The following is a 26,506-nucleotide window of genomic DNA, read 5'->3' as shown; positions in this document are numbered from 1 at the left end:
CAGGGAGGTGCCAGTCTCATCCTCTTGTTCCTCGCACGCGGTTCTGGCGAGCTAAGAAAATGTTTATCTCCCTGAACTTGGCCTTCATAATTCCATTCCATCACAGCCAGTCCTAGATTCTAATACAGATCTGCTGCTGAATTATACTATTTAATGTGCTTTTTATTCTGCCTCATTGAGGCTATGAACATTGTGTCCCTGTTGCTCAAGGTATTGAAGAACAAGATTAAAATAAGTAAAACATATAATGTGCCTGTATTACATACAGTACAATGTATCTGTATTGTCCAGTACAGTGTTTCAGATTCCTAGTGAAAAGTGAATAGGCAATGGCAAACCACTTCTGAAATGTTGTCAACAAAACTACAGGGACTAGTCCAGGCAGTTATCAGGAGTCAACACCAACTCAAAAGTACAAAACAAAACAAAATACCCTCCCAAAAAAAATCTGAGAAAAAGCATTTTTTGTTAAATGGAAACTAAACCTAAGAATTAAGTTTTAGAGTTATTGTTCTCCCTATGTTCCATTTCAGATCTTTATCCTAGATAGAGGTAGTCCTCGACTTACGACCACAATTGGGACTGGAACTTCTATTGCTAAATGATGCGGTTGTTAAGTGAGTTGTGCCTGATTTTACAACCTTTTTGTCATGGTTGTTAAGCGAATCCCTGCAGTCGTTAAGCAAATCCGGCTTCCCCCATTGATTTTGCTTGTTGGAAGCGCCCTGAGAAGATTGCAAATGATGATCACATGACCCTGGGACGCTTCAACTGTCGTAAATATATACCGGTTGTCAAGCACCCAAATTTTGATCATGTGACCGCAGAGATGCTGCAATGGTTGTAAGTGCAAGGACTGGTCATAAGTCACTTTTTTCAGTGCTGTTTTAACTTTGAACGGTTGTTAAACGAATAAGTTGAGGACTACCTGTATATTATTTTTGGTAGAAAGGAGAAATATTCTACAAGTTCTTTACTATCCATTTACTTGGCAAAAATACTGTTTGCTGGTTGGATTTTTGGCTAACATATTCAGAAGTTCCACTTAAAAAAATGAAAAAGATACAAATTATTTGTAGATATTATTGGCACACAATATTAGCCTATAAAACAGCATGGAAAAAAGAACCAGTAAAAAGTTGTACATTTTACAAGTTTTTGATAAACTGGATTATCTTAAAATTTCAGACTATTGGTGCCTATTGAACTAATAGTATTTTGCATATTTTAACCATTTAAAAAGATAAAAATACAACATTATTTAGAGGTAGTTAGGTTAAACGTTGTTTTTACCTTATGAAAGTTTATCACAGGTTCTGAATGAATCCTGATTAGCTGAAGACAAGATCTATATCCTTGGAAAAGTTGTGCAAATAATCGAAGAAAGACTCCTCGTACCTCTTTATCCTAAGAAAGACACCAAACTGTTACAATACAAAAACAAGATGTTCCTTCTCAAGTAATTTATCAGTAGCTTGAGGCCCCAATGGCTTGACAACATCTTTCTTGACACCAACCAGGTTTCAAACCAGAAATTATTCTATTTTAGTTTTTTTTAAATAAAAAAATAAGAAGCTAAATGGGTCCCGCAGAGACCAAGGAAGCATTCTTAAACAATAAAAATGGGAGGGCGGAGCTGGCGTCGCGGCGATACGGCGGGCGATCCTGGGCTCCCAGGATCGCAGCTGATATCTCCTCCCCCGGACGGTCCCGATGGACCTAAGCCGTCCCGTAGAGATGGCGAACGCAAAGGGCGCGTCCCGCGGATCTCAGGGACGCCGCAAGTCCCAGATCGATCCCAGGAGAAGCTCTTGAAGCCGGCGGAGGAGAGGCAGCCAAAAATGGCTGCGAAAGCCGGGACAGCTCCAAAGGAAGATGGAAGAGAGGGGTGTCAACTGGGTGAGATGGACTTTTACTATTCAACTATTCTTAGAGAACACCTTAAGTAACTTAAAGAGATTTTTAAAAGTGAAGAAAAGTGGATTAAGCGGCGAGATTGAACCCTATTAAAAAAAAGAAGGGGGAGAAAATTTTTCTTTTCAACTTTCCCTTTTTAGTGGAATTGATAAGATGTTTTTCTTTTAAAAAAATATATATTTTTAACTGGATTGGCTTTCTTTTTTTAATATTCAATAACTCTTTATTTTAAGCCTTTTTTTTTTTTTTACTAAGATTTCTTTATTGTTATAAGAAATTTATATTTTTTTGACTTTGAAATGGGGAAAGTGGAGTTAAGAGAAAGTAAATGAAAGAAAGTTGCACTGCCATCTAGAGGCTCGATTTAGTGCTTTCTTTTTTTATTGTGACGCACGCTCAAGGACTCTGTGCTTTCTAAAAAGATAGTGGGATGTGCATGTTTATACAGGTGCCATCCGTAACTATAAACAAGAAAGTGGAGTTGAAAGCGATTATGAAAATATTAAGATGGAAAGTTTGAGCTAGTCACAAGAGCCTTGATTAGTGGCAGTAGCTCTTTTTTCTGCTAGAAGCTCTGCTTTGCTCTCTATTCCCCCCCCAGATGGATTTTTTTTTTTAAAGAGGCTTAGCCTTTTCCTTCTTTTCCTTTTCTTTTTATTTTTCCTTTTCTTTTTTTTTTTTTCTCCTTTTGCTTCTTTTTTTTTTCTCTTATTTTTGGCAAGAACAAAGATAAAGAATCCTTTGACTCAATGAAGGTTTATCAAGATAATAGACTATACGAGAAACACAATGCAGAAAAAGATCTTTAAACTATTGAGGATGACTATAAAGAATTGGAAGAAGAGCTGCAGAAATTCTCAAAAAAAAAAAAAAAAAAAGAAAAAAAGATATTAAAGCTAAAATGGACTTAATTAAATATAAACCGGGATCATTGGAAAAGGAAGAAATAGTACAAGAAATCAGAAACATTAAACAGAATTATTGTGAGGCCTATAAACTGAGAATTAAAAGGGTTAATCAACTGATAAATGAAGAGACAGATTTGTTCTTGGCACTGAGGGTGAGAAAAAGATTATACAAGATCATAATGGAAAATTGTACTAAGAGAATGCACAAAAAGAAGAAGTAAAACAATATTGAAAGAAACTACTGGAGATGTTTAAAGAAAAATCAGGGGAATACAACAATGATGGAACTGACAGAAGCTTCCAAAAGCAGAATGTTCAAAAGGACATTTATTATTGCTTTCTCTTATCCAATAATATAGAAAAAGGGATGAACAGTTAGATATCTTGGGATATTGAATGAAAAGGGTGAACTCAAAATTATGCAAGCGCTGGAATAAAGTATAAATCTGAGATATATAGTTAAAAATTGTATAATATGTAGTGAAGAATCTGGTTAGAACTGTAACTTGGTTAGAACTGTAATTGATATTGTAACTGATATTGGTTAGAACTGTAACTCTTAAGAATTGGAAAAATTAAAAAGTACTTATGCAGGAGGAAGTTATTGAAAATTATGGAATGTGCAGAGATGAGTTAAACTGAGATTTGAAACTAGAGTAAGAAGATAAGTAATTTTATATGACACGGGATTTGCTTTTATTAATGATTAGATGAGAAAATATAGTAATGTAATAGATTAAGAAATTTTATAATAGAAATTTGATATTAATTATTATATATATACACATATAATAGATAGATGGAAATGTATTACTAATCCTATTGAAAGTTAAAATTTTTTGTAATATATGATTTTATAGATTAGCTATGAATGATTAATGATTGTTAATTGATAAGTATACAAGTATATTTTGAATAGATGATATGAGAATTTAAGATTATGAAAGGGGCACCAACGAGTTTAACTGGTTGACACACGGTATAAAATGGAAGATACTTTTTTATGCCTTTTTATGTTTTTGTTTGTTCATGTTTGTTTTGTGTTTGTTGTAAAAATAAAAAAAAACATTAAAAAAAAAAAACAATAAAAATGGCAAGTGGCTGCAACCAGTATTTGTTTGGAAGTTGCACATGTAGCCAGAGAAATAAAGGTCAACTCTGACAGAATAAATTCTCCTGAAGGGCTAGATGGGTGACTGGAAGAAATTTCACCAGTATGCCTTTGGCGAACGGATATTTTGTGAGTGGACATGGCCTCCATGGTAGCCATTTTTAAATACTATAACACGCTCTCAAAATTTCAAATGCATCCACTGGCTGCCAAAGTTGGGATAATCTAGTCTTTAAAATTCTTAAAGGACTAAAAATCACAATATGATTTTAAAATTAAAATAGAATTTTTAAGATGAATTTGGAATTAATTTTCAACGGTAACAAAATTGTCCTTCAGCTGGTAATAATTTTTCCAAATGAAGCCAGTTACTGTATTACTATTTCATGCAACTCAGCCTTGGATCCCATGTGAACAGCTTGTTTACTGTTCAATTACTCAGGCATACACCCCACCTTTAAGAACTGTGGCACAAGTACATTTGATATACCTCAGTTCAGTTTCATTGTTCACCAAATGCTTCATTTTCTCATAAACTGTGCATTGATAGTAATGGTGGAAGTAAATTTAAATCAGGGATCACAGATGGGACACTGCAGTAATGCTTCAAATTATAGCTAGAAAATAGGGCTTGATACTTCTTCCAGTCCTATGGAGGAAATACTGTCCCATCAGTCTCATGCTGAGTGTAGTTTAATTCCTTCTTTATCGAACAGTTCATTGTAACAACAAAAGTTACCACTGACAAGAAACACATGGGAAATGGAAAAACAAAGATAATGATAACATTGTATAATATTGAACAAAAATTCAGTAAAGTATATGCCATTTCTAAGCACTTTTCCCATTCAAAAGAGGAGGATTGTGGATACATTTTTCAATGACCAGAAAGATACTTCATGGTAAGTCTAACTACTGCTCTTAATTATCAAAGATGGAGCCAGAAGAAAAGGATATTCTACAGCAGTATTTCCAGCATGGTTTAATGTAACAGGTAAAAGTACCCTTTGTAATACTGTATGGCCAAAGATTGCATCTGCAGAGGCAAACGTGTTTTATAATGTTGAACTAAGTAGGTATTCCACTCATGTTGCTGCTTTACACATGCAACCTTCCTTTGTTTCATGTTGATGTTGTCTCCCACCTGACTGAATGTGCTGTGATGCTGGTGTGTTTGTGAATCTTGATAGCTAGATGTGCTCTGTGGTTTTTTTTTGCTAGCAATTTGGCCAGGAAGTGGGAGAAGGAGCCACTGGAATAGTCTCAAGTGAAAACAGGCCCATGGGACCAGTTCTAGGGTCATAATCATCATGCCTCGTAAACCTGTCATGGTCATGAAGGTTGGCCTCCTGGATGCTAGGATCTCCCTCACAGTTTTTTTGCAGCTTGAGAGAGTGCTCCTGAGACAAATCTAGATTTCTTTCTATTATGTCACTGGGATGGGGAAAAACAAGATTATCAAATAGACTTGAATGTAACCGCCTTCCCTCTCTTTTTGTCTAACCTAAAATATCCTCTGCTCCTCATAAGATGCTTTAATTCTGCTTTAAAGATTGCATCACTTGTGGTGGAAGGCTGATTGGGGCTCCCAAGTCTTATGAGGGTAGATTAGGTGTAAATGGCCTCACCTTCCTCTAGCTCCTTAGCTACCATGTTGGACATTACTAGGTTGGCTCACACTGGGCTCTCCCCCACAGCTCCAACATAGCACCATGTCTGATGTTCTCTGATTCTTCTGATGCCATTCGGTCAAAGAAGTACAGGGAGATCCATGTCATCAGCATGACCCTGATAAGTTGAGTGCTGCTGCTGCATTTCCTTTTCCAGCTTCTCTGGTCTGTCCAGGCATAAGAAGGTTACCGTTGGTGGCACCACCTGTTTCTTGCCCGGCTGCTGGAGAATCACTATTTTTGGTGTTTTTGTGATGCCTTGTCCATCAATGAGAAAAGGGATCCAGGCCATTTTTAGTCCTGGCATGTTGTAAAAAGGTGCAATGCTGGTGCTGCTGCTTGTTTCCTCCACTTTGTTCAGCTGTCTCTGAAGGCCATTACTGCATGGCATGAGTCTAACCTTATGACTGGATAACACTGCTCCTTACCCTGGTTTCTTTATGGCCTTTCAGCTGCAATCTTTCACTGTCATGGGGTTGCATGCTGTTCCTTTCTCCCCAGTCTCTGTCATGATCTCTTTTTGGGGGGAACCAATGGGAAAGCCACTAATTAATCCTATAAGACACACTGACAAATGATGGAGATTTCTCACATGGACAGGAGCAAATCTTAAGACTTGCTTTCTAGCTGGAAGTAGAATTCACTCTTTCCTATCAGCTCCATCTTCAGAAACTAAGAATTCAGAGATTAGAAAAAGAACTCTATGAATTCTTTTTCAGCCTCTTTGATAAAACAGAGTAAATTCAGCCTCTTTGATAACACAGAGTAAAAATATTTGGGAAAAATACAGAAATGGAAATACATTATACTTTCTTGTTTATTTCAACATTAGGAGCATTGTGACTTACCAACATTTTGGAATGTGACAGAGCGGTTCGAGGAGGAGGAAATGCATAATCTGCTGTTGCCAAATCTGGATATAAAACCTACAATTTCAAGAGCAAAGTTTAAAAGCAAACTGTATGTTGGCAAAATGTTTCTAGATTTGTTTTAAAAAATTTTTACATTTTAAATGCAAATTGCACCATATTTAGATTTTATATTAAAATTTAATAACAAATGTTTGAATTCTTATATCTATTACTTCATTCTGATGCTAGATATGAGGAAACAAATATTAATTCAGCTAGGAAATAATCAAAACTCAAAACAGCTAACTGCAATTTTAAACTTGAAAGGGGAAATATGGAAAACTCAAACATATTGTATAATCAGCATTATAAAAAAGAGGATTCCTTTCCTCTTTCTCAGAAAATATACAGGTGAGTTTTTAATTATGATTGGTCGGTGTTGGTCCAACTTCTTTTCATAGCAAAAATTAAATTCATTTTTAATTAATCTATTTATGTCTAATGCTTTCTTCTGCTAAAGTGAGTCAAAGGGAGGAGGAGGAGGAGGAGGAGGAGGAGGAGGAGGAGGAAAAGACGAGGAAGAAAGGAATAAAGAATATGGCCCTAATATCCAACAAAGGTTTTCTTAAAAACAAAACAAAACATCAAATGTAATATTTAGTAGATTAATTAGAAAGTAGTTTAATCTCCTAATGGAATGAATGGAAAGCAAACATAAGAAAAGAGGGTGTTGAAACTATTTAGAACAGAGTAAAAAGAATTATGTTACAGAGTAGCACAGGAGTGCGTGAAGTTATGCTAATAGGAATTATGAAAAAGGATGCTTGGAATGATGAAGTGAAAGAAAATGTAAATGGAAAAATAGAAAAATTGCTGCAAAAATGAGGTTGGAAGAAGATATTATATAATGCATATATACAGAAAAGGATAGATGCAAAGAATATAGGAGTCAGGAAAATTAGTATGTTCACTGCCTTGAGCTGCTCCTATGTATTTATGTACTTCAAGCAGGAGTTGTGAGTCCAGAAGGACCCCCAGATTGCCCACCTGGTCTGTCTGGGGCAATGCCAACACATCCAGAACTAAAGATGGTAAATTTCCAGATCCTGGTGGCTCGAAGACCCCAAAGCCACTCAGTCTTGCCAGGGTTGAGTTGAAGTCTGTTATTCCCCATCCTAACCCCCACAGACTCCAGGCACTGAGACAGGATGTCAACAGCATCACTTACTTCATCAGGGGCAGAGATATAAAGCTGGGTATCATCAGCATACTGATGATACCTCACCCCATGGCTACGGATGACTTCCCCCAGTGGCTTCATGTAGATGTTAAACAGGAGCAGATAAAGTACTGAACCTGGTGACACCCCACATAGTAGCAGTAGAGAGTGGGCCTCTCGCTCCTGATCAACACTGACTGGAACAGGCCCCCAAGGAAGAATAGCACAATGCAGGTAGTCCTCACTTAACAACCACAATAGGGACTGGAAAATTTGTCATTAAGCAGGGTGATCGTTAAGCAAGGTACCACGTGACTGCACCCAATTTCACAACTTTTTTTGCAGTGGTTGTTAAGCAAATCACAGAGTTCCCCATTGATTTTGTTTGCTGGAAGCCAGCTGGGAAGGTTGCAAATGGCAATCACGTGACACCAGGATGCTGCAACTGTCTTTGAGGGCTGGTTGCCAAGTGCCTGAATCACGATCACATGACTGCGGGAGTGCTGCAATGGTCATAAGTGCAAGGACCAATTGTAAATTACTTTTAGCACCATCGTAACTTCGAACAGTTGTTAAATGAACAGTCGTTAAGTGAGGATTACCTGTACAGTGCTGCCCACCCCAAACACCTGAAGCTGGTCCAGAAAGATACCATGGTTGATGGTATTGAAGGCCACCAAGTCAAGCAGAATGAGGATGGATGCAATACGCCCATCCTGCCCCTGCCAGAGGTCATCTAAAAGCATGTCCAATGCTGTTTCAGCCCCATTACCTGGATCTGAAACCTGACTGAAAGGCAGGAAAGGGAAGGTTAGATACTGGATGAAAATTGTCCAGTATGGTTGGGTCCAGCAATAGCTTCTTGAGGAGGAGGCAGACCAACACTCTTTAAGGGCAGAGGAACCACCCCCTCTCTCAAGAAAGTATTTATTTACCATTACTAAAATCCAACCACAAGTAACCTCCCAGGAGGCCTTCATCAACCAGGAGGGGCATAGGTCTAATAGGCAAGTGACTGAGCTCACAGTCATGAGAACCCTATCTGCTTCCTCAGGTCCAACAGGTTCAAACTCCTCCCAGATTACATGGTACAGGAACTGTACCAAAGCTGGCGTCTAACTGGGAGAGAATCTGAACAATTTTGTCTGACAGATGCTCTGCAATATCTCTGCATGGCCCTGTAGGCGCACCTCAGAGTCCCCTCTACCCAAAAGGGTTCTGGTCACCCTAAACAAGGCTGCCAGTCAGCTCTCCACAGTCTACGTGACTTGTTTACATGTGGGTGAATGTCTATATCATGGAATTATACTTACTAGAGATAGAGAAGTCTGAGTCTGCTGGAGCAGTGGTTCTGGGAGCTGGGAGAGGTGAATACACTCAGGAATTTTAATTGTACCACCATCTAGGTCTGCTATGATTACATCTAACTAGAAGACACAGAGATAAAAATAAACACTCTGTATGATATTTAATACCATCAGACATAGTTAGAATACTGAAACAGCAATAAATCAAATGGCATGGAGAATCCATTGAAAAATAGGGAGGGGCTGAACTGATGGAAATATAAAGTCCTGATTTTAAATCAAATTTAAAAATCCAGACAACTACTTGGTTGGAATAATTAAAATATTCTGACTGATGTTTTAATTAATCAAACTATAGGTATAATCTTTTTGTATAGCATATCAATACTGTGGTGGACTCTAGATAGCCTTTTGTGAATGAAAGAACTCCTTCCATTCAGAGGAGAGAGCAAGATCAATCCAAGTTTTTCTCCAATTATCTTTTGGCTCACCAGAGTCATTTCCCACATTATTCTCAAGGAGATTTTGGAGTCTGCATGAAGACCGACACAAACTGAGATGTAAAAGTCCTGCTAGTAAAATGCATTTATAGATAATTCTGGATCCAACTCAACATATAAAGTGATAATTTTTTAAATTAGATTTTCAGTTATCATCAAATGCCACTGGTCCATCTGTTCCTTTCAGTAGGGGTTCCATTAAAATAACCTCTACCAAACTGTGCCTATTATTTCTAATACACATTACTACTCAGTATTACTCTTAAGCTGCTCTTTAAAAAATAACAAAAGTTAAATCATTCAAAATTAAAAGACTATGGTACTGGTTTTGGTAAATCACATTATTGCTATTATTTCCAAATGTGTTTTTTCCCCCCACCAAAGATTCCACGTTTTCTCCATTGTATTTCTTTTCATATTTATGAGATGTGTAACAATTTCCTTATACTGTTATGCTATTAATATGCTTTTATCACTTTGTAATTCTTATAATTAAGACTGCCATATACTAATATTTTACACTGCATAATCTGTCTGCATTCATTAAAGCTGTGACTATCCATTGCTAATATAGCATTCCTAGTAGGACTTTCCCTCCCGTTAGACCCCAACCACCTATGGTTTGGGGAAGAGTGGGCATTCAGAAGATTTTAGGATGCACAGTATGCAGGAAAGGAATGCAAGAAAATATCCTGTTGTTTGAGTAGAATTGTTTATTTAATTTTAGATGCAGTCTTTTAATCAAACATAAAACCCAGCTTAGTATACTCACAAGTTCATGAATATCATTACGGAAGATAGAATGCACACCAATAATAAAAGGTGTTGGTGAACTTAGAACTTCCAGGAGTTGTGCAGGTAAAATTGGAATGTACGGGTAACTGGGAAGAAAGGGAAGGACAAATAATGCAGCCACTTTATATTGTTAGACACCAAGGCTTACATGCATTTCTATTATTTCCATTATATCAGCAAAAATAATTGACCGGGCTTTCTATTTACCTTTTTTAAAACTATTTTCTTGCCTAATAAATATAGTTTTTACAAAAATAACTTAATATTTTAGTTTCTAGTTAATAAAATACCACATAATACATTTCACTGTGTTTTCTATTTATAGTTTCCTCAATAGTATGACTGAAATATAATCTTTAAAATTAATGAAGAAGGCTGGATACAAAAATATGCAGACAACTATTGATTGAAGTAATGTACTTAAAATTATATTTTTCCAAGCCAAACATTATTTATCTAAAAATGTTACAGATAAGCAAGAATTGTAATCTAAATTTAAACAAGAATAATTACTTAAAATAGCTGAAATAAAGCTGTTTTTATCAGCTGAATCCATATTTTGCTGGCAACAATACAGTGTATGTGAAATAGATCTATATTCAGAAATTATTTCAATAGCATAAAACCTATTATATTAAACAAAATGATTAATTTATGCTTATCCAGGTAGGATGAATTCCAAAGTTGTATTCGGTTGGCACATCTCTCTCTTTCTCCCTCCCTCCCTCCCTCTTATATGGGACTTTTCATATAACATTTGAATACCATATTTGGGATTATACCAAGGATATGACTTCCATCAGCTTGTCAAAATACTTTATTGTGAAATAATGGGAAAATTATTACATACATAGGGGTAGTTTCACTTGTCTCTGAGCTGAAAGCTCCAAGGCTGTGATTGAATACTCATGCTGAGCTTGTGCATTTCATGGTTTTCATGATAATCATGGAAATGTTTGAACTTGTCACTAGATCAACAAATAGGGCAGAACATATCTATGAGCTTGTTTTTTTCTTTACAATGGGACAGATGGCTTGGATACTGGCAGAGGAGTTGAACATTACGCTGTTGTAACTGGGTCTTCAATCTCATTTTGCACATGAATCCTTTAGCAGCTCCTTATGCCTCACAAAATCAATGACCTTGATTAAAGACTTAAGACTGGAGAGAGAAGCAGCCAGACTACCTGGCACATCACAGCTTGACTGTGCAGAAACTTCAACAGTTTCAAGAACCAAATAACTATACCAGAATGTTTTGATAACCTCTATAATGTGGATAACAGTGTTATGCTTATACACTAAAAGTCTGGTTGAGGACATCTTAAAAACTACAATGTATTTGAAAAGACATTGCAGCTGTGATGCTGAAACTTAACATGTCTGTGATTACCCTTTGACCTGTGTTTGAAATAATTAAAACAAGTCAGATGATGAAACATGGTGTGTGTGTGTGTGTGTGTGTGTGTGTGTGTGAGATATGCTATCTTGCAACATGTCTCTAAAAGTCCCAGATTCTTGAGTGTCCTAACTGAAAAGGAATGGCAAATAAAAATAAGATAGTCAGTGGCATATAAAAATAAGACAGTCCACACTGGTAAGGATTTGGTACAGTTATTATAAAAACCTTACCTATATTTGAGAGGAAACATTAAGGATTCTAATGCTCTGCAGGCATCACTCAGTCTTTGGAAACTAGCAGAATGAAAGAGGACTTTGTTTTCTGTAAGGACTGCACAGAATAGATTCAGCACATTTTGAATTCCTTAAAAAAAGACACACAAGTTTTAAAGGATATGGATTTACTGCAATAACAAAAGAATGAAAGTTATGATGTATTAATTGACCATTATTGGAATCGCTTTAGGAAAATCTGTGATTTCCCTGCATCTTGGGGATTTTCTTATTTTCATGGCAATGAGTTCATTTGTTCTTTGACACGTACACATTATTCTATTATTATTTCTGTATCATTAGAAAATGATAGAAATTGGATATCTTTCAGCATATTTGACCCCATTTTTCCAACGTTGCTCAATAATGACTTCAAATGGGATTTTTCTCTATTATTTATGCATCTAAAAGTCAGTCGAGTAGTTACCGTAACTTATCAAACAAGCATAACGGCTCAATCTTATAGAATAGCTCAATCTTACAAAATCAGTCTCCAAACACATTAGCTGCTGTTGTGGGAAAAAAAGGTCTCTCTGAGCTTATCTGCAAAACATACATTAAAAATTATAAAATTGAAAAGGATCCAATACACTTTCTACAAAGAGACTGAAGATTAGCTGGTTGAAAAATCTAACAAGCTTTTGCACGATTTGTGTTAATGAATCAGACTAAAAAATTACTAAATTTTTAGTAAAAAATGACTAAAAAGACCAGAAGAAACACCCAAACTTTTCCAAGCATTTAAAATCCTGAGGCCACATTCCAAAATTATTACTTGGTTATTTACAATAATATTTAACAAAATTGTTAAGACAATTACTTTGTTATTTGCTGGAATTCACTATTTCCAGGCTAAGCACAATACTCACTAGGTGGTGACTGTCACATGTGATCAAATTTGCAAACACTTGTTTCTTTTTACCTTGTGATTTAAGGTCCCCTTATATTCTTATATTCTGCCAGAAAGCCTGGGGGCCAGAGGGGGGCCCGCACCTGTGGAGATGGCTGGTGGGGTGTGGGGTTGTCCCCCCCCCCCCCAGCATCTTACAGGTTTTTTAGGGCCAAATTATAGGAGGTTTTTAGGCCATTTTTATATATGTTTTTTAACTATAGATTATGTCCATGTCTGGAGAGTCCTGTGTTTTTTCTTTTTTATTATTGTGAGCCGTCCAGAGTCACCCATTGGGGGAGATGGGCGGCATACAAATTTGAAAATAAATAAATAAATAAATAAATAAATAAATAAATTAAATTGCTCACATCACATTATTATATATAGTCTGTTCAACCAAAAGAGGTAAAGTGGATAACTATTACCAGTATTTTCTAACTAGAGTTCTTGACAGAGAACCTTATGAAATTCTAATGTCCATAAGCTCATGGCAACAGGAATGCATTGTCTATAAACAATTTTGCCCACTTTGAGGGACTTCATTAAGTCATTACTTATCACTGCTTTACAGTTTGAGGTACAAGATTCTCTTAACCAGGATGACTGAACTTTAGAAGGCATATAGTGAACCATCATATTATATTTCTCTTATAATGCTATGTATTTTTGGTACATTTATTTAAACTGTTTATGCCACCTATATGCAAGGAATCTAACAAAATTATATGGGTAAAACGGAAGGACTATTACTCCTGGTACTTGTAGTTTAGAACAGATATTGGGAAAGCAACTGAACAATAGAAGAAAGAAAAAACATGGGAATTGGAAAAGAATCTTGGCAAATGCCATTAAATATCTGAAACTTGGTTATACTGTCAGATAAGCCAGGAAACAAGCACAAAGTGTGCCATATGGTAAGGCACTGAAAAGAGGGGTGGCTTGATATGTACCGTATTTTTCCATGAATAAGACACCCCCATGTATAAGACGCCCACTTTCCCAACCCAAAATTAAGAAATCAATATTTTAAAGATAAAGCAGAACACATTTTTATTTAGTAATTAGGTAACATTTACATGATACACTCAGTGGGAGGAGGTCCAAACTGTCTCTCTGCAGCTCTATTTCCATGCTCTTTTGCATAACTGATTACATTCAGTTTGAATTTTGCAGAGTAAGACATTCGCTTATTTATTTTTTTATTTTACGACATCTTTATGGGCTCAGAATGCTCTGACATTACTGGTCCCTGTCGCATCTGTGCACTGCCTACACACTCTCCACCTCCAATGGGATGTGTTCCAATTGGTTTGTTCAGCATCAGCTGATGTCAGTTACATAAGGCTCGTGATTGGAGGAAGCCTGTTTGCAGAGACAAAGTATGGGCAGTTTCGCAACCACGCGGTTCTCTCCTCGGCTTACTTCCTTGGATAAGATGACCTTCAATTTTTAGTGTAACGATTTTAGAAAAAAGTGTCTTATACACGAAAAATACGGTATATTCAGGGAATAGTTTCTATGCATAGGATGCACTAACAGAAAATGGGGAGAGTCTTTTAGGGAACATAATGAGGAATAAGAATAAAAAATTATTCCAATTTTGAATACAGATTAGAAAGAAAAAATAAATAAAGCTTAGTGGAAAAGCCAATCCTTGCCAATTATTTAATTTATGTACTCTTCCTTTCAAAATATAATTTTTAAACAGATTTCCATACTTTATACATTTAGGAACAGGCCTCCTGGATGGAAACACTTCCCATACAAATAAAAACAAAAACTTAAATATTGTTAATATCTGACAAAATTAAGTAATTATGAATATGTAAACATTTACATTTTTCAAAATACACTGGATAAAAAGCTGTTGGATTTTTTAAAAAGAAATTAGATCCCCCCATTTTTTATATGGAGAAAGCTTAAACTGAGTACTGATATATTCACATTCTCAGTAGCAAGCCAGAATAACAGATTTCAGCTACCTACAAAGAAAATTTTAAAAGTACTACTCCAGTGTAAATTCAAAATACTTTACAGTCAAAATTTGTTCAGTTGTAAACATGTTAGCTATATGGAAGGAGGTTTAAATGGAAGTAAGTTTCCAGTCTCTATCTATTGTCCATATAAATATAGAAATCAGTAAGCATTTTGGTTATCTTGCTGAAGTCACATTACAACATTAGAAGTAGAAAGAAAAGAGAACAGAGGCATACCTGCCTGTGACCAGATGTTTTTCAAAGGTAAAGGTAATAAATGTAATGCTACTAGATATGGGCTGCAAACATCTGGATGACGCTAAATGGCTGCAGTGAGAACTGCCCCTTTGCTGCTGTCTAGTGGTTACCTGGATTTCTTCAGCCCTGTCCTGGAAGCTCTAGTGTCTCTTTTATCTCTGAGGACTGCCACTATCCCAATCTTATATATCTTCATAACATTTCTCTTTCCAGTGTGCTAGCTGTAGGAGGAACACACTTATACTGAATGAATTCATTTTCATTTTGAGGATTATATAACTCATAAGATAGTGTGCTATATGTAATAAGTCGATGTTGCAGTTTGAATGAGCAGGCATTTTTCAGCCAAGCAGGAATTGGTACAGGGGCCTCTGCAGAGGTGGCAACAATATCAGAATGGTAGTCACGACTGGACTACTGAAGCTCCATCCCTTTTTCGGTATGTGCAACAAAGATTTAAAAGGGATGAGGCTTTAATTGTTGAATAGTATTGGCTATTCTGACACTGCTGATTGCCCCTGTGGACATTGCTGAATTTGTACTGAATGTATTCCAATATATTGTATTGGAATTCATACATTCTGCTATTCTGTTATCTGAATGAATTCATATTCAAGGCCAGTGTTTCTGGATTTGGCTATTTTGTTCTAATCAAATTGTTCAGTTGATTGTGTAATGCTATGCTGGTCGATGACCGAAATAAAGATTTGATGTATGCTTTCATCACTAGGTGACCACGCACATACAACACAGACACTGAGAGAAAACATGAAAGTCAGTTAGTCTCATAACAAGGACACAATATCTAAACAAGATTAAGCATATACTAGAAACAACTAAATGTACTGAGCTAGAAAGAAAAAGCCTCATCTGAATCAAGTTTCTGCTACAATATAAAAGCTGTTTGCCATTTCTTCCTTCTGTGATTTTTTTTTAAACTTCCCATAGTGGAGAAGGATACTGTATATATTAGAAACAAAATAAGCATATTTCTGATTTTTACTAATAATCCTCCAAAGACTTCCATTTTTTTAAAAAGAGAATGTACATCTGGTTTCTTCAACTTTGAGATTTGTGTGTCTACTTACTACTGCAAGTTCCATTCCTTGCTATTAAAATCTCTCATGATGGTAATTCCTCTATCAATTATTCTCTACCCATCAGCTCTTTACATTATCCAAATCTTGTAACTGATAAATGTTATCTCCTATTAGTCAAAATTTTTCTCTCCCTCCCATGCACATTAATTATATTTCAAATATGTTTACTGAAGAAGTGTGAGATTAGATTTTTTTCTTACACTGATATTAGGTTAAAAATAATTACACCCAAACCAACTATGTTTACAGCTGCTTCCTTTTTGCAACAACTAGTGGCATAGTAATTGGTTCTTGCTCTAATCAATATACATTTATTTTGGAAAATAAAACACCATCTGTAATAATTAAGAAGCCTCAAGACTGGATTTCAAATAAAGTAAAAAATTTCATCTCCGTCAATTTGGAATAAAACAACATTTAATCTAGCCAGCTCTCCCACTTACCTTAAAAATCTTATCCAGATCTTTCTACACCCTAAATTCAGATTATTTACAAAGAGGGTTTGAAATATAATCAACAACAAACATACAAGAACACTTGTCATTTTAATAGTTGATAATTTAGGGAACAAGGAGAGTTTCAGCTCCAAATTCTCCTTTTACCCTAAGAGACTCTGAGCACTGCCATACCACCAGCTGGTTCATGTGACAATTATTCCCAGGGCTCTTTATAATGAACCTGCATTCTCTCCATTACTGTCCTCTGAAGACTGGAAGTATATTCAGGATGGCATTGTCTCTATACATGCAAGTCTAGAGCTCACAGGCCAATAATCACTCAACCTGTGGCATGGCAGCAATGTGAGATAGCTTGCCAGTAGAACGATGTTTGAGGGCTTTTTTAAAGCCTGGGAGATGGGAAGTGTGCCATGCAGTCTCTCCAGTGAGAAAATAAACACTAATAAATACACGATGAGCTGTCTGGAATATGAGTCTGCTCACTGCTAAGTAAGGAAATAAAAGAAGATGGTTTTCCAAGGATGGTGAGGAACTGAAGTTTTTATAACTACACAACATATCAAGGCTAGGAGGAGTGTGTGTCCATCACCAGAGGCAGGGAGAAATTATTATATAGTAAAGCTCATAGTTTTTAAAACTGGCCTACACCAGCTGTAAATCTAATCCACAAAGCGCGTTGTATTTATTTAATCCAAATATATTTAATATATGCTTTTGACCCAATATATTAATGTTTATGCAGATTTTCTCCAGATTGCCTTTATTTACATTTCCTTTAACAGACATCCAAATAGGTATTCATTCTATTCTCTCTTGCATCCCACATCAATTTATATAAAGGGCGATTCGGGTCAGATTCTTTGCTTTGAACAGAATTTAATTAGAAGTTACAGATATTTACATCTCTAAAATATAACAAAATCATATAACTTCATATCTAATTATTGTAAATAAGTTACACATAATAGCTACCCAGGGCTTGCTAGTATCAGCAAGTAACGTACCAAAAATCAAAGTTGTAGGTGCTTCTTTAAAAATTAAGATTGTTAGAGAAGTTCTTAAAACGATGTTTAACCCCAAAAGTTGAAACAGTTGGAGGATAAAACAAGATTTTTTTTTCAATCAGTAAGTAATAGCAATATGTAATAACTGTTTACTTCGTGTGATGTAAAAACATGAAAAAAGTAAAATAAAATGCCCTCTTCAACTCCCGAAAAATAACCAATTGCAACGCCAACTTCTAAAGACAGATCTTCATGCTCCCTTTTGCTGGAAAGCAGAACTAGATTTGTTTGTCACCTTGAACTTCAAAATACATCTGTGATACTGACTAGCCAAGGGCATAAACAGACCAGACAATGCTAAAACAAATAAACAATCTATCTAGTGTTCATTATTACAGATTAAGCTTCCATAGTCAAACATGCTTCCTGTTGAACATTATCCATATGCTGGAAAAAAATTAACAGAAGCTTCCTGACTCATTTTTTTACTGTTTTCAAAGATTTGAAAAGGTAAGTAATTTACACTGAAATATCTGACTTCCTACATTTTTTTAAAAAAATGTAATCAATCATCCTGTTTCCTGTTGTTCTAAAAAATGATTTACAAGCTACACATAGACACTCACGTACATACTGCATTGTTTAAAGTGTTACCATATTAATCCATGATTTAAAAAAAAAAACAACATTGCTCATTTTAAGGACTTTACAAAGAATTATAGAATTTACCGGAACTGCAACGTGATGCAACAGAGAATAGTTTTGCAGAATTTCTGAGTTCTAATTATCTGTAATTTAGTGATTCACAAATATGGGTTAGCAGCTATCAGAAAACTTTTCTGAATTATTCTAGAAAGTGACGCAGAACAGTACAGCCCTGTAAACTGTGCACACTGAATCAGGCAACATTTTAATGGGAAGGGGGGGGGAATCAGGTTCACTAAAGAAAAAGGATATACAACTTCCTAAAACTGCATTCAGAGAACCCTGATGTCTCTTGCCTAATGAAGATTTGTGTATTTTATGCTGTAGAAACCAAGCAAAAATAATGTTTAATAACCAAGAACAAATTTCACAAATTGCTGTATTTATTTTTGAAGAATGCATAATTAACATATTATGCAAGTCAAACTAGAATCTCAAAGCAGGAGTCTTAGTTTCCTAAATGGAGGAAAATATTAAAATGTAAAATTGTAGAATTTATACTTGCCCCACAGGAGTCCAGGCTGGGGTATAATAAAGAGCTCTGCATGGGTTTGACTTTAAAGGTTGTTATAAAACTTGAAATATTGAACCATACAGCTCCTGAGACTAATGAAAGCAAGGGAATTGGAACACGTAACACCTATATTGTACACTTATCAGTTCTGAGCCACCTCAAAGAGCTGCTATTAAACTTTGAAGTTGTTAAAAAATAGGGACCAATTCACTTAAAGGATGTGTTAAGAAAGTCCAGTTTGTACTTTAATGTCAGGACTGTAGACCATTTCCTTTTGTCCTATTTAGGAGCTATTAAGGTGGATAAAGAATGCATGTTTATTGGAAGTCTTATGTCTATAGAATAAGCTGCCATTGGGGGCCCATTAGATTTTGAAAAACCCCTATAGAATATTTACTTTCTCAAATCTTCCCATGTTTCAACTTAGAATTCTATGTGTTAGTAATACTGTATTATTATATGTTAATTGCATGCAATTTTAAGTTTTTGCCCTCTAAGGCAGCTTTGAAATTATTGAGCTAAAGTAAAGAAACAAATAAATGAAATGTGCCTCCCCAAGGTAGAAAACTTTCTGTAGTCTGGTGGAAGATATTACAACTGCTCTACAAAATATATGTAGCTATGGAATATGTCCTGAGATTGTGTCAATATGCTGCACGTATCTACTAGCGATGGGATGTGAGATACAGTGTTTGCTTGTAAGGTAGTCTCTAGATTTGATATTCAAGCTTGCATAGAATAATATGAGCATGCTTGAGTCAAAACTGGGCTTTGGCTGCATTTGTAGCATGTTAGACAAAATGTGCCAAAAATGACTGGTACTGTCTTTAGCATTAGCAGAAAATGCTGCATATAGCACAGGGGTATCAAGGGTCCTTCCACATCTCAGCCTTAAATTGCTTGTATTCCATGCAGAAACTAGCTAGAAATGAAGCTGGCTTAAGAAATTCTCTTAGCCGGCTTTGGCAATGATGCTAACTTGGCATTCTGTTCAGAAGGCTGTTCCATGGCCCCTGATTGGTGGATTTTCCTGTGTCTTTACTCCTCCTACCCATGCTGGGAAAGCAAGCCTCAATCCCTTTTCCTTCCATGGGCCAATCTTTGTGGATGTGTGATTTCCATTGATAGCCTTTTTGTATCAGCTCTTTCTATTGACTCCTTCTCCTCCATGACATCTTCCCATCTAGTGGAGAGGGAAGGGAGGAATAGGAAACACCAGTTTTGCCCTTCTTCCTGTCACTTGGACTAAAAAGGGGAAACTAGCAAAACTCTTGTTAATTTTGCCTAGTTAAAACAAAAAAGGAAGATCCATCCAGCCTTTCACTGCTTAACCATGTGAAGGTTCAGAAGGGGCTAGACAGCCTGGCAGTCTAGGGCAAAATGGACATGGTGGGCAGCAACCAGTGAGGGAAGAGGGTCTTCCTACCACAGTGCATTGTAGCCAATTGGAATGCAGAGGAGGAGGAGGAGGAGGATTGCATACCATCACTTGTACCAGCAGATGTCAGAAAACGCTACTTTTGATGCACAGGCTGCCTTACTCAAATGTCTTATGTGAAAAGATTAAAATTAGACATCATATCATTAACTAAAACTGTGGATTATTTTGCCCTTGTTTTTCATATGTTATTGAATTGTGGAGTATATACACTTCACATTACATTGCATAAAAGCCCTAGTAATAAAAAATAAGATAATAAATAAAATCACAAAATCATAGGCTTGGAAGGTACCTTGGAGGTCTTTAGGTCTAAGTCCCTGCCCAATGCAGGAATCCTCAGACCATACTGGATAAATGGCTGGGCAGTCTTCTCTTGGAAACCACCAGCAATAATAACAAAAAAATTGACTTATGTATATTCCCAGTAAATCTGGTTGTTTTGGCTGATGATCTTTACCAGGATGATCAAAGCCCACACTTCTGTTCCAGAGGGGCAAGGCAGTGATATAATTAGAGGGGAGAGTCGCTTTGTGAGGGGCGGCTATATAAATGTGATGTATAAATAAATAAATAGGGCTGGGATTTTAACTGCTTTTGATTTCCTTCAGTAAAATAATTGTGTTAAGCATATCAGAAATAACACATCAATATTTCTATTTATTTTCATACCAAAAAAATTGAAACATCACACCTCTGTACTTCTGAGATGCAATGTTGTACATAGAGCCTTCAACAGTGTGCAACCCATCTCATCTACACCAAGAGCTAGACAATTTACTATTTACTAGTTATGCCACATTTATGGATCTGTTGGAGATTTTCATTAGAGTTAGGACTTTGCATAATGTGTCTGAAGTGGGATAATTCGAGCCTGGTCATTTGTGCCTCAAGTGAGAATTCTGGGTTTAATGATCCATTTGTTTGTTTTCTTGGTTGCCCATGTTTATTCTTAGAAGTCTTCTCCAACACCAATGTTCAAAAGTGTCAATACTCCTATCTTGCTTCTTTAAAGTCCAACTTTCACTTCCATAGAGTGTCACAGGGAATACCACTGCTCACACAATTCTAATCTTTGTGGGTATAGATACATCACAGCATCTGTAAGTCTCTTCCAAGGCCTTCATGGCTGCTCTACCAAGTGCTAGTCTATGGTGTATTTCTTGACTGCTTGTTCCTTTACTATTAATGGTTGATCCCAAAATGCAGAAGCTATCACCAGCATACTGTAGGTTATTGGTGTTTCTTCCTCCAATTTTAAAACCATGCTCATCTTCTTCCAATCCAGCTTCCCTAAATATATATTCAGCATATAGCTTGAATAAATAAGAGGAAGGTATAGAGCCTTGTATCACTCCTTTGCCAATTTGAAGCCTGTTCGGTACATACTGTGGCTTCCTAATCCGTATATAGGTTTTGCATGAGGACAATGAGATGTTTTAGGATTTTCATATTTCTAAGCATATTCAACAGCTTGACATGATCAACACAGTCAAAGGCCTTTCTATAATCAATGAAGTAGTACCTACTGACTTCTTTTTGGTATTCTTTGGCTATCTTAATTATCTAGCATGCATCAGCAATAATGTCTTATGTTCCTCAGCCTTTTCTAAAGCCAGCTTAAACATCTGTCATCTCTTTTTCCAGGTAGGGCTCTAATCTGTGTTGGGTGATCCTAAGCATTATTCTTCTAGCATGCAAAATTATGCCAGATATTGTATGATAGTTTATATATTCTGTTAAGTCTTTTTGTTTTGTTTTTTGGTATTTGAATGTAGATTTACCTCTACCAATCTATTGTCATCTATTATTTCATAAATATTATTTAATATATGAAACAGATATGTAAGTTCATCTGGATTTGTGAGATTTATGATACAATATGCTGACAGTATTTTTCATTCCTATCTAAATCCAAAGAAAAATTTCAAGTTCAGAGTTTGATGACAGTGTATGAACTGAAGGTTAATCCAGAAAATACCAGCGAATATTGCTTATGTGATGGTTATATTCCCAACACAATTCAAAGTGCTAAATAAGATTCACAAAACCATCCCTGGCATGGGATGAGGTCATCCAAATAAATAAATTACCACATTATATCCTATCTCAGTTTAAAACATTTGGAGAGGACTTTCTGTCTTGCCAACATCGGAAGTGCAACTATTACAAACCTGACAGAGGGCTCTTTGAATGGCTGACTCCAAGATCTCCAAGAAAAATGAAATCTGCATTTTTCTCATAAGTTATTCTCATTCAGGCAGTCCCTTAGCCTGACTGGTTTAGGCAAATGTAAATGGTTTAGCTTGTTATTTACATTTAAGTATGTCATTGTCCAGATCCTATTTTTTACTGTTTTTAAATTTTTACAATAATTTAATTGTAATTGTATTTATTTTTATTTTTTGCCATCTTGAGCACTGTTTGGTGGAAAGCAGAATAAAAGTGTAATAAATAAAGCCCACAACCCACACTGGGTTTAGAGATGTACAGTATTATGCTATTTTAATTGAGCATTCGCACCTATGTATGTTATATATCAATACTTTATATATTTATATTTATAATTAGAATTTTGAAATAAAAGAGTATAAAAGCAATATACAATTAAAAGCTTAGAAATAAGAATATTAAAAGCCAATCATGAAAAAATGATGACTTGGACCTTATACTTAGCTTTTACTATGTAGCAGAAGAGTATTGCTAACAAAGGAAGTGAGTCTTTAAAGTAATATAATCTTGGAATAACCTGGAAAAATCCAAAAATAATGCAATAATTTCAGGAAATAAAATAAGAATGCAGCATATCATATTTTAAGAAAGAATGAATGAAATAATTGACTTTACTAATTTTTTTTGTATTTGCAAAAGAAAAAAAACATAATAATGGAATTTCTGTAAATAATAAGGCTATGAGAACATTGTTAGAAGATACATTATCTTATAACTGTGCTTTCTTAAGGTGTACCCAGAAAAATAGCTAGAATATATAACAGTGCTCATTCTTTTGTTTTCTATCTAGAAACTACAAAGTCTTTCCTACATAAACTCACACAATCCTTAAATCAAAGGGTAGCTTCCTAGATATACTACAGGAAATATTCTCCCAAGTTAAAATTCATAGATGTCATTTGTGTACTTTAAGTTCATGAATGTGGAAAACAATAAAATCACCTTTGCTTAAAGTTCATAAAAGCCTACTACTTTGCAATGAATATTTGAAAGAAAAATTAATGCTATTTCAAGAAAAAAGTCTACACTGAGACCCTGATTAAGAAAAACAGTTCTTAAAGCATTGTTTTTTCTTAAAGTAACAGCATAGAAGAAAGCCTATAACATCTTCCAACAGCCTTACTATTCTCTGAAATCAAACAAAGATGTGATGCTGTGAGGAACACAGGCAGCTGAATTGTACAGTCAGACCATTAGCCTATTATTTCAATAATAACCAACTGTGCTCTCCAATGCTTAAAACTGGAGTGGAGAAGCTAAGGATTTTCAGCATCCAAGATATGTGCCCTATCACTGAGATGTGGTTCCTCCCCTAAAATATTTATTGGAATATATTTTATTAGTGGGTCTCTGAAAGATTCAATAAAGGCTCCTTTAAAAAACCCTGCAAAAATAACAGGACATTATTTAAATAAAATATAGGTCTAATATTTCAAATATCTAGATGTCCTGAACTCCTTTAACAGCACCAAGAAAGTTTTTGGAGAACACTGTTTATTTTGATACCAATCTGGCTTTTGGGCAGAGTCAGTGATTGAAACTACTTCAGTTGGCCTGCTGGATGATTCCTTTGGGACTTGTTGTAGACCCCCCAGTGGCAGGAGTATTATAATTATTTTTCTATGATTAACTGTTTTTATATACTGTAATTGTTTTCTTTCTTTCTTTCTTTCTTTCTTTCTTTCTTTCTTTCTTTCTTTCTTTCTTTCTTTCTTTCTTTCTTTCTTTCTTTCTTTCTTTCTCTTTCTGAATCAAACTTGCATGCCGCCCATCTCACTATACAAGTAACTCTAGGCAGCTCATACATAAAAAGCATAAAAACAGTTAAAAATGCAAAACAAAGTTAAAGAGAGTACAAATGGAGTTAAAAAGCGGAGAGAACAGCCTCAGGGCACTAACCACCCCCAGTGGTTATATATGAGCATATTTTACTGTTATTGTTACATTGGCTGCAGCTGCTGCATTTGTATACCTCTTAGTTGACTAGAGCAGTTTATAAGTTCATAAATAAAATAATAAATAAAAGATAGAGGTAGGAGCGCTCTTGCTTTTTCTGGACCTCTCATTAGCTTTTGAATCTATGAACTGTGATATTGCTCATAGTTCACAGATGGCCTGGGATTTGGCTGCGTGTTGTTACATAGGAGTGGGGCTGGGAAACTTTTGTTCTATACTGTATATTGGCAATTGGCCTTTGGTATGCCTTAGGTTTCTACCTCTTCTATGCCTTATCCATATCAACCCATTAGCTGGAGCTTTGGACTACACTGCTATCTCTATGTAAAGCATATGCAGCAGTATTACCAATTCCTTTCATATAATCCCAATAAAACAATAGAACACTTGAACAAGTATCTGGAGACACTTTTGAGACAACTGAAGGCAAACTAAACTAACTGCAAATTCTGTGGATTAACTAATATGGATTGAATTTTCCAATCTGTTTAGATAAAGTTGGAGTCCCTCTGAAGAATCAGATAAGGAGCAGGAGATACTCCTGGATTTGTACTCTTAATGGAAGTGTGAATGTATCAGTGGCCAGAGGCAATTGCTCTGCCTAACAGTATGAAATTAAGTTAACTACAAAAATTATATGTCCCATACAAAACCATAACAAAAGCCTTGTTCTCTGGTCCATCTATACTGAGATATTAGGCTAATGGATAACAAAAACTAGGCCTTTTATTTTCAGCAGTGGCCTTAGGCATATTACATTTTTTTTTAATCAATAACCTTTACTATGCTGATGACACTACTTTGATAGCTGAAAATGCAAATAATATAGAAACTCTAATAATGAAAATTAAGGAGCACAGTGAAAAAAATGGAACTATAAAGAAGATCAAGCTAATGACAACAGATACAGCAACCACTATTAGAAGTGACAATGAAGATACTGAAGTGTGGATAGCTTCTGTGTTATAGGATTGCCTACCAATAGTAAAGAAACCAGCAGTCAAGAAATACACCACATACTAGTACTTGACAGAGTAGCAATGAAGGCTTTAGAAAAGATATTCAGATGCTGAGATGTAGGATGACCTACAAAGATCAGAATCATGCAGGCAATGGTTTTCGCTGTGACATTCTATGAAATAAAAGTTGGACTTTGAAGAAGCACGAGAGAAAGAGTACTGACTTTGGTGCTGGAGAAGACTCCTGAGAATACCACGGAAAGTCAAGAAAACACAAAAATGGGTCATAGAAAAAAATCAATCCAGAGCTCTCACTTGAGACAAAAATGACCAGACTGAAATGATCATATTTCGGTTACATTAGGCAAAGAACTACTTCTCTGGAGAAGTCTATAATGATGGGAAAAGTGGAAGAAAACAGAAGATGGTATAGAGCAGGGGTTCTCAAAGTACGGCCCACAGGCTGGATACGGCTCGCCAGGGTCATTTATCCAGCCTGCCTGCCTGATTGGCCGCCCCTGCTGTCTGTCAGAAGTGGAAATGTCGGGGCTGTGTCGGGAGCTGCAGGCGATGCATGAGGAGGGAGATTGCAGAGCTGGACTATTCTACATGACAGGTATGCCGGGTCCAGCGGCTCTCCTCCTCTCCTCATACTCCGCGGGAGGGATCCTCTGGGTGCATAGGAATTCATTCATGTTTTTTTCAAACTATAGTCCGGCCCCCCAACATTCTGAGGGACCATGAACTGGTCCCGTTTAAAAAGTTTGAGGACCCCTGGTGTAGAGCATAAGGAAGACGACCTTGATGGAAATATGCAAGAACTGTTAAAAGTCAAATGGGGCTGAAACATTTTTAAGTCCTGAGAAACAAGATAATATTCAGAAATGATTCATGGGGGTATAGCACAATGAGACTTGAAAGATTCTGCCAATATATCCAATCTCAATGAAGATACTTCTAGTCTTCCTGTGGCATTGCATTCCTGGTCTGGTCTACCTAGTGGGGCTGACAAAGGATGACCAGCAACATTTTTTTTTTAACCAGTAACAAGATTGATGGACA

The 26,506-nt window shown here is 36.0% G+C and overlaps 1 protein-coding gene across 4 annotated transcripts in view; it reads right to left on the bottom strand.

Annotated features, from left to right (window-relative positions):
* SBF2 (SET binding factor 2) overlaps window positions 1-26,506 on the bottom strand; it is a 270,236-nt gene that overhangs the window by 99,086 nt on the left and 144,644 nt on the right. For 3 of the 4 annotated variants that reach the window (XM_088145943.1, XM_088145944.1, XM_088145945.1), the window contains exons 7-11: window positions 11,911-12,043; window positions 10,256-10,364; window positions 8,990-9,103; window positions 6,455-6,532; window positions 1,294-1,407 (exon numbers count right to left, since the gene is read on the bottom strand). In XM_088145943.1, the coding sequence (XP_088002069.1) occupies window positions 1,294-1,407; window positions 6,455-6,532; window positions 8,990-9,103; window positions 10,256-10,364; window positions 11,911-12,043 (548 nt within the window). Of the gene's footprint in view, window positions 1-1,293; window positions 1,408-6,454; window positions 6,533-8,989; window positions 9,104-10,255; window positions 10,365-11,910; window positions 12,044-16,621; window positions 16,641-26,506 lie in introns of those variants that run through there. The other variant, XM_088145946.1, reaches the window with a different exon arrangement.

Source organism: Python bivittatus, unplaced genomic scaffold (genome assembly GCF_059951505.1).
Source record: "Python bivittatus isolate LINGU-HERP-01145 unplaced genomic scaffold, Pbiv_v1 ctg000480_np1212, whole genome shotgun sequence".
Lineage (NCBI taxonomy): Eukaryota > Metazoa > Chordata > Lepidosauria > Squamata > Pythonidae > Python > Python bivittatus.
This window is presented reverse-complemented; position numbering and strand designations above follow the sequence as displayed.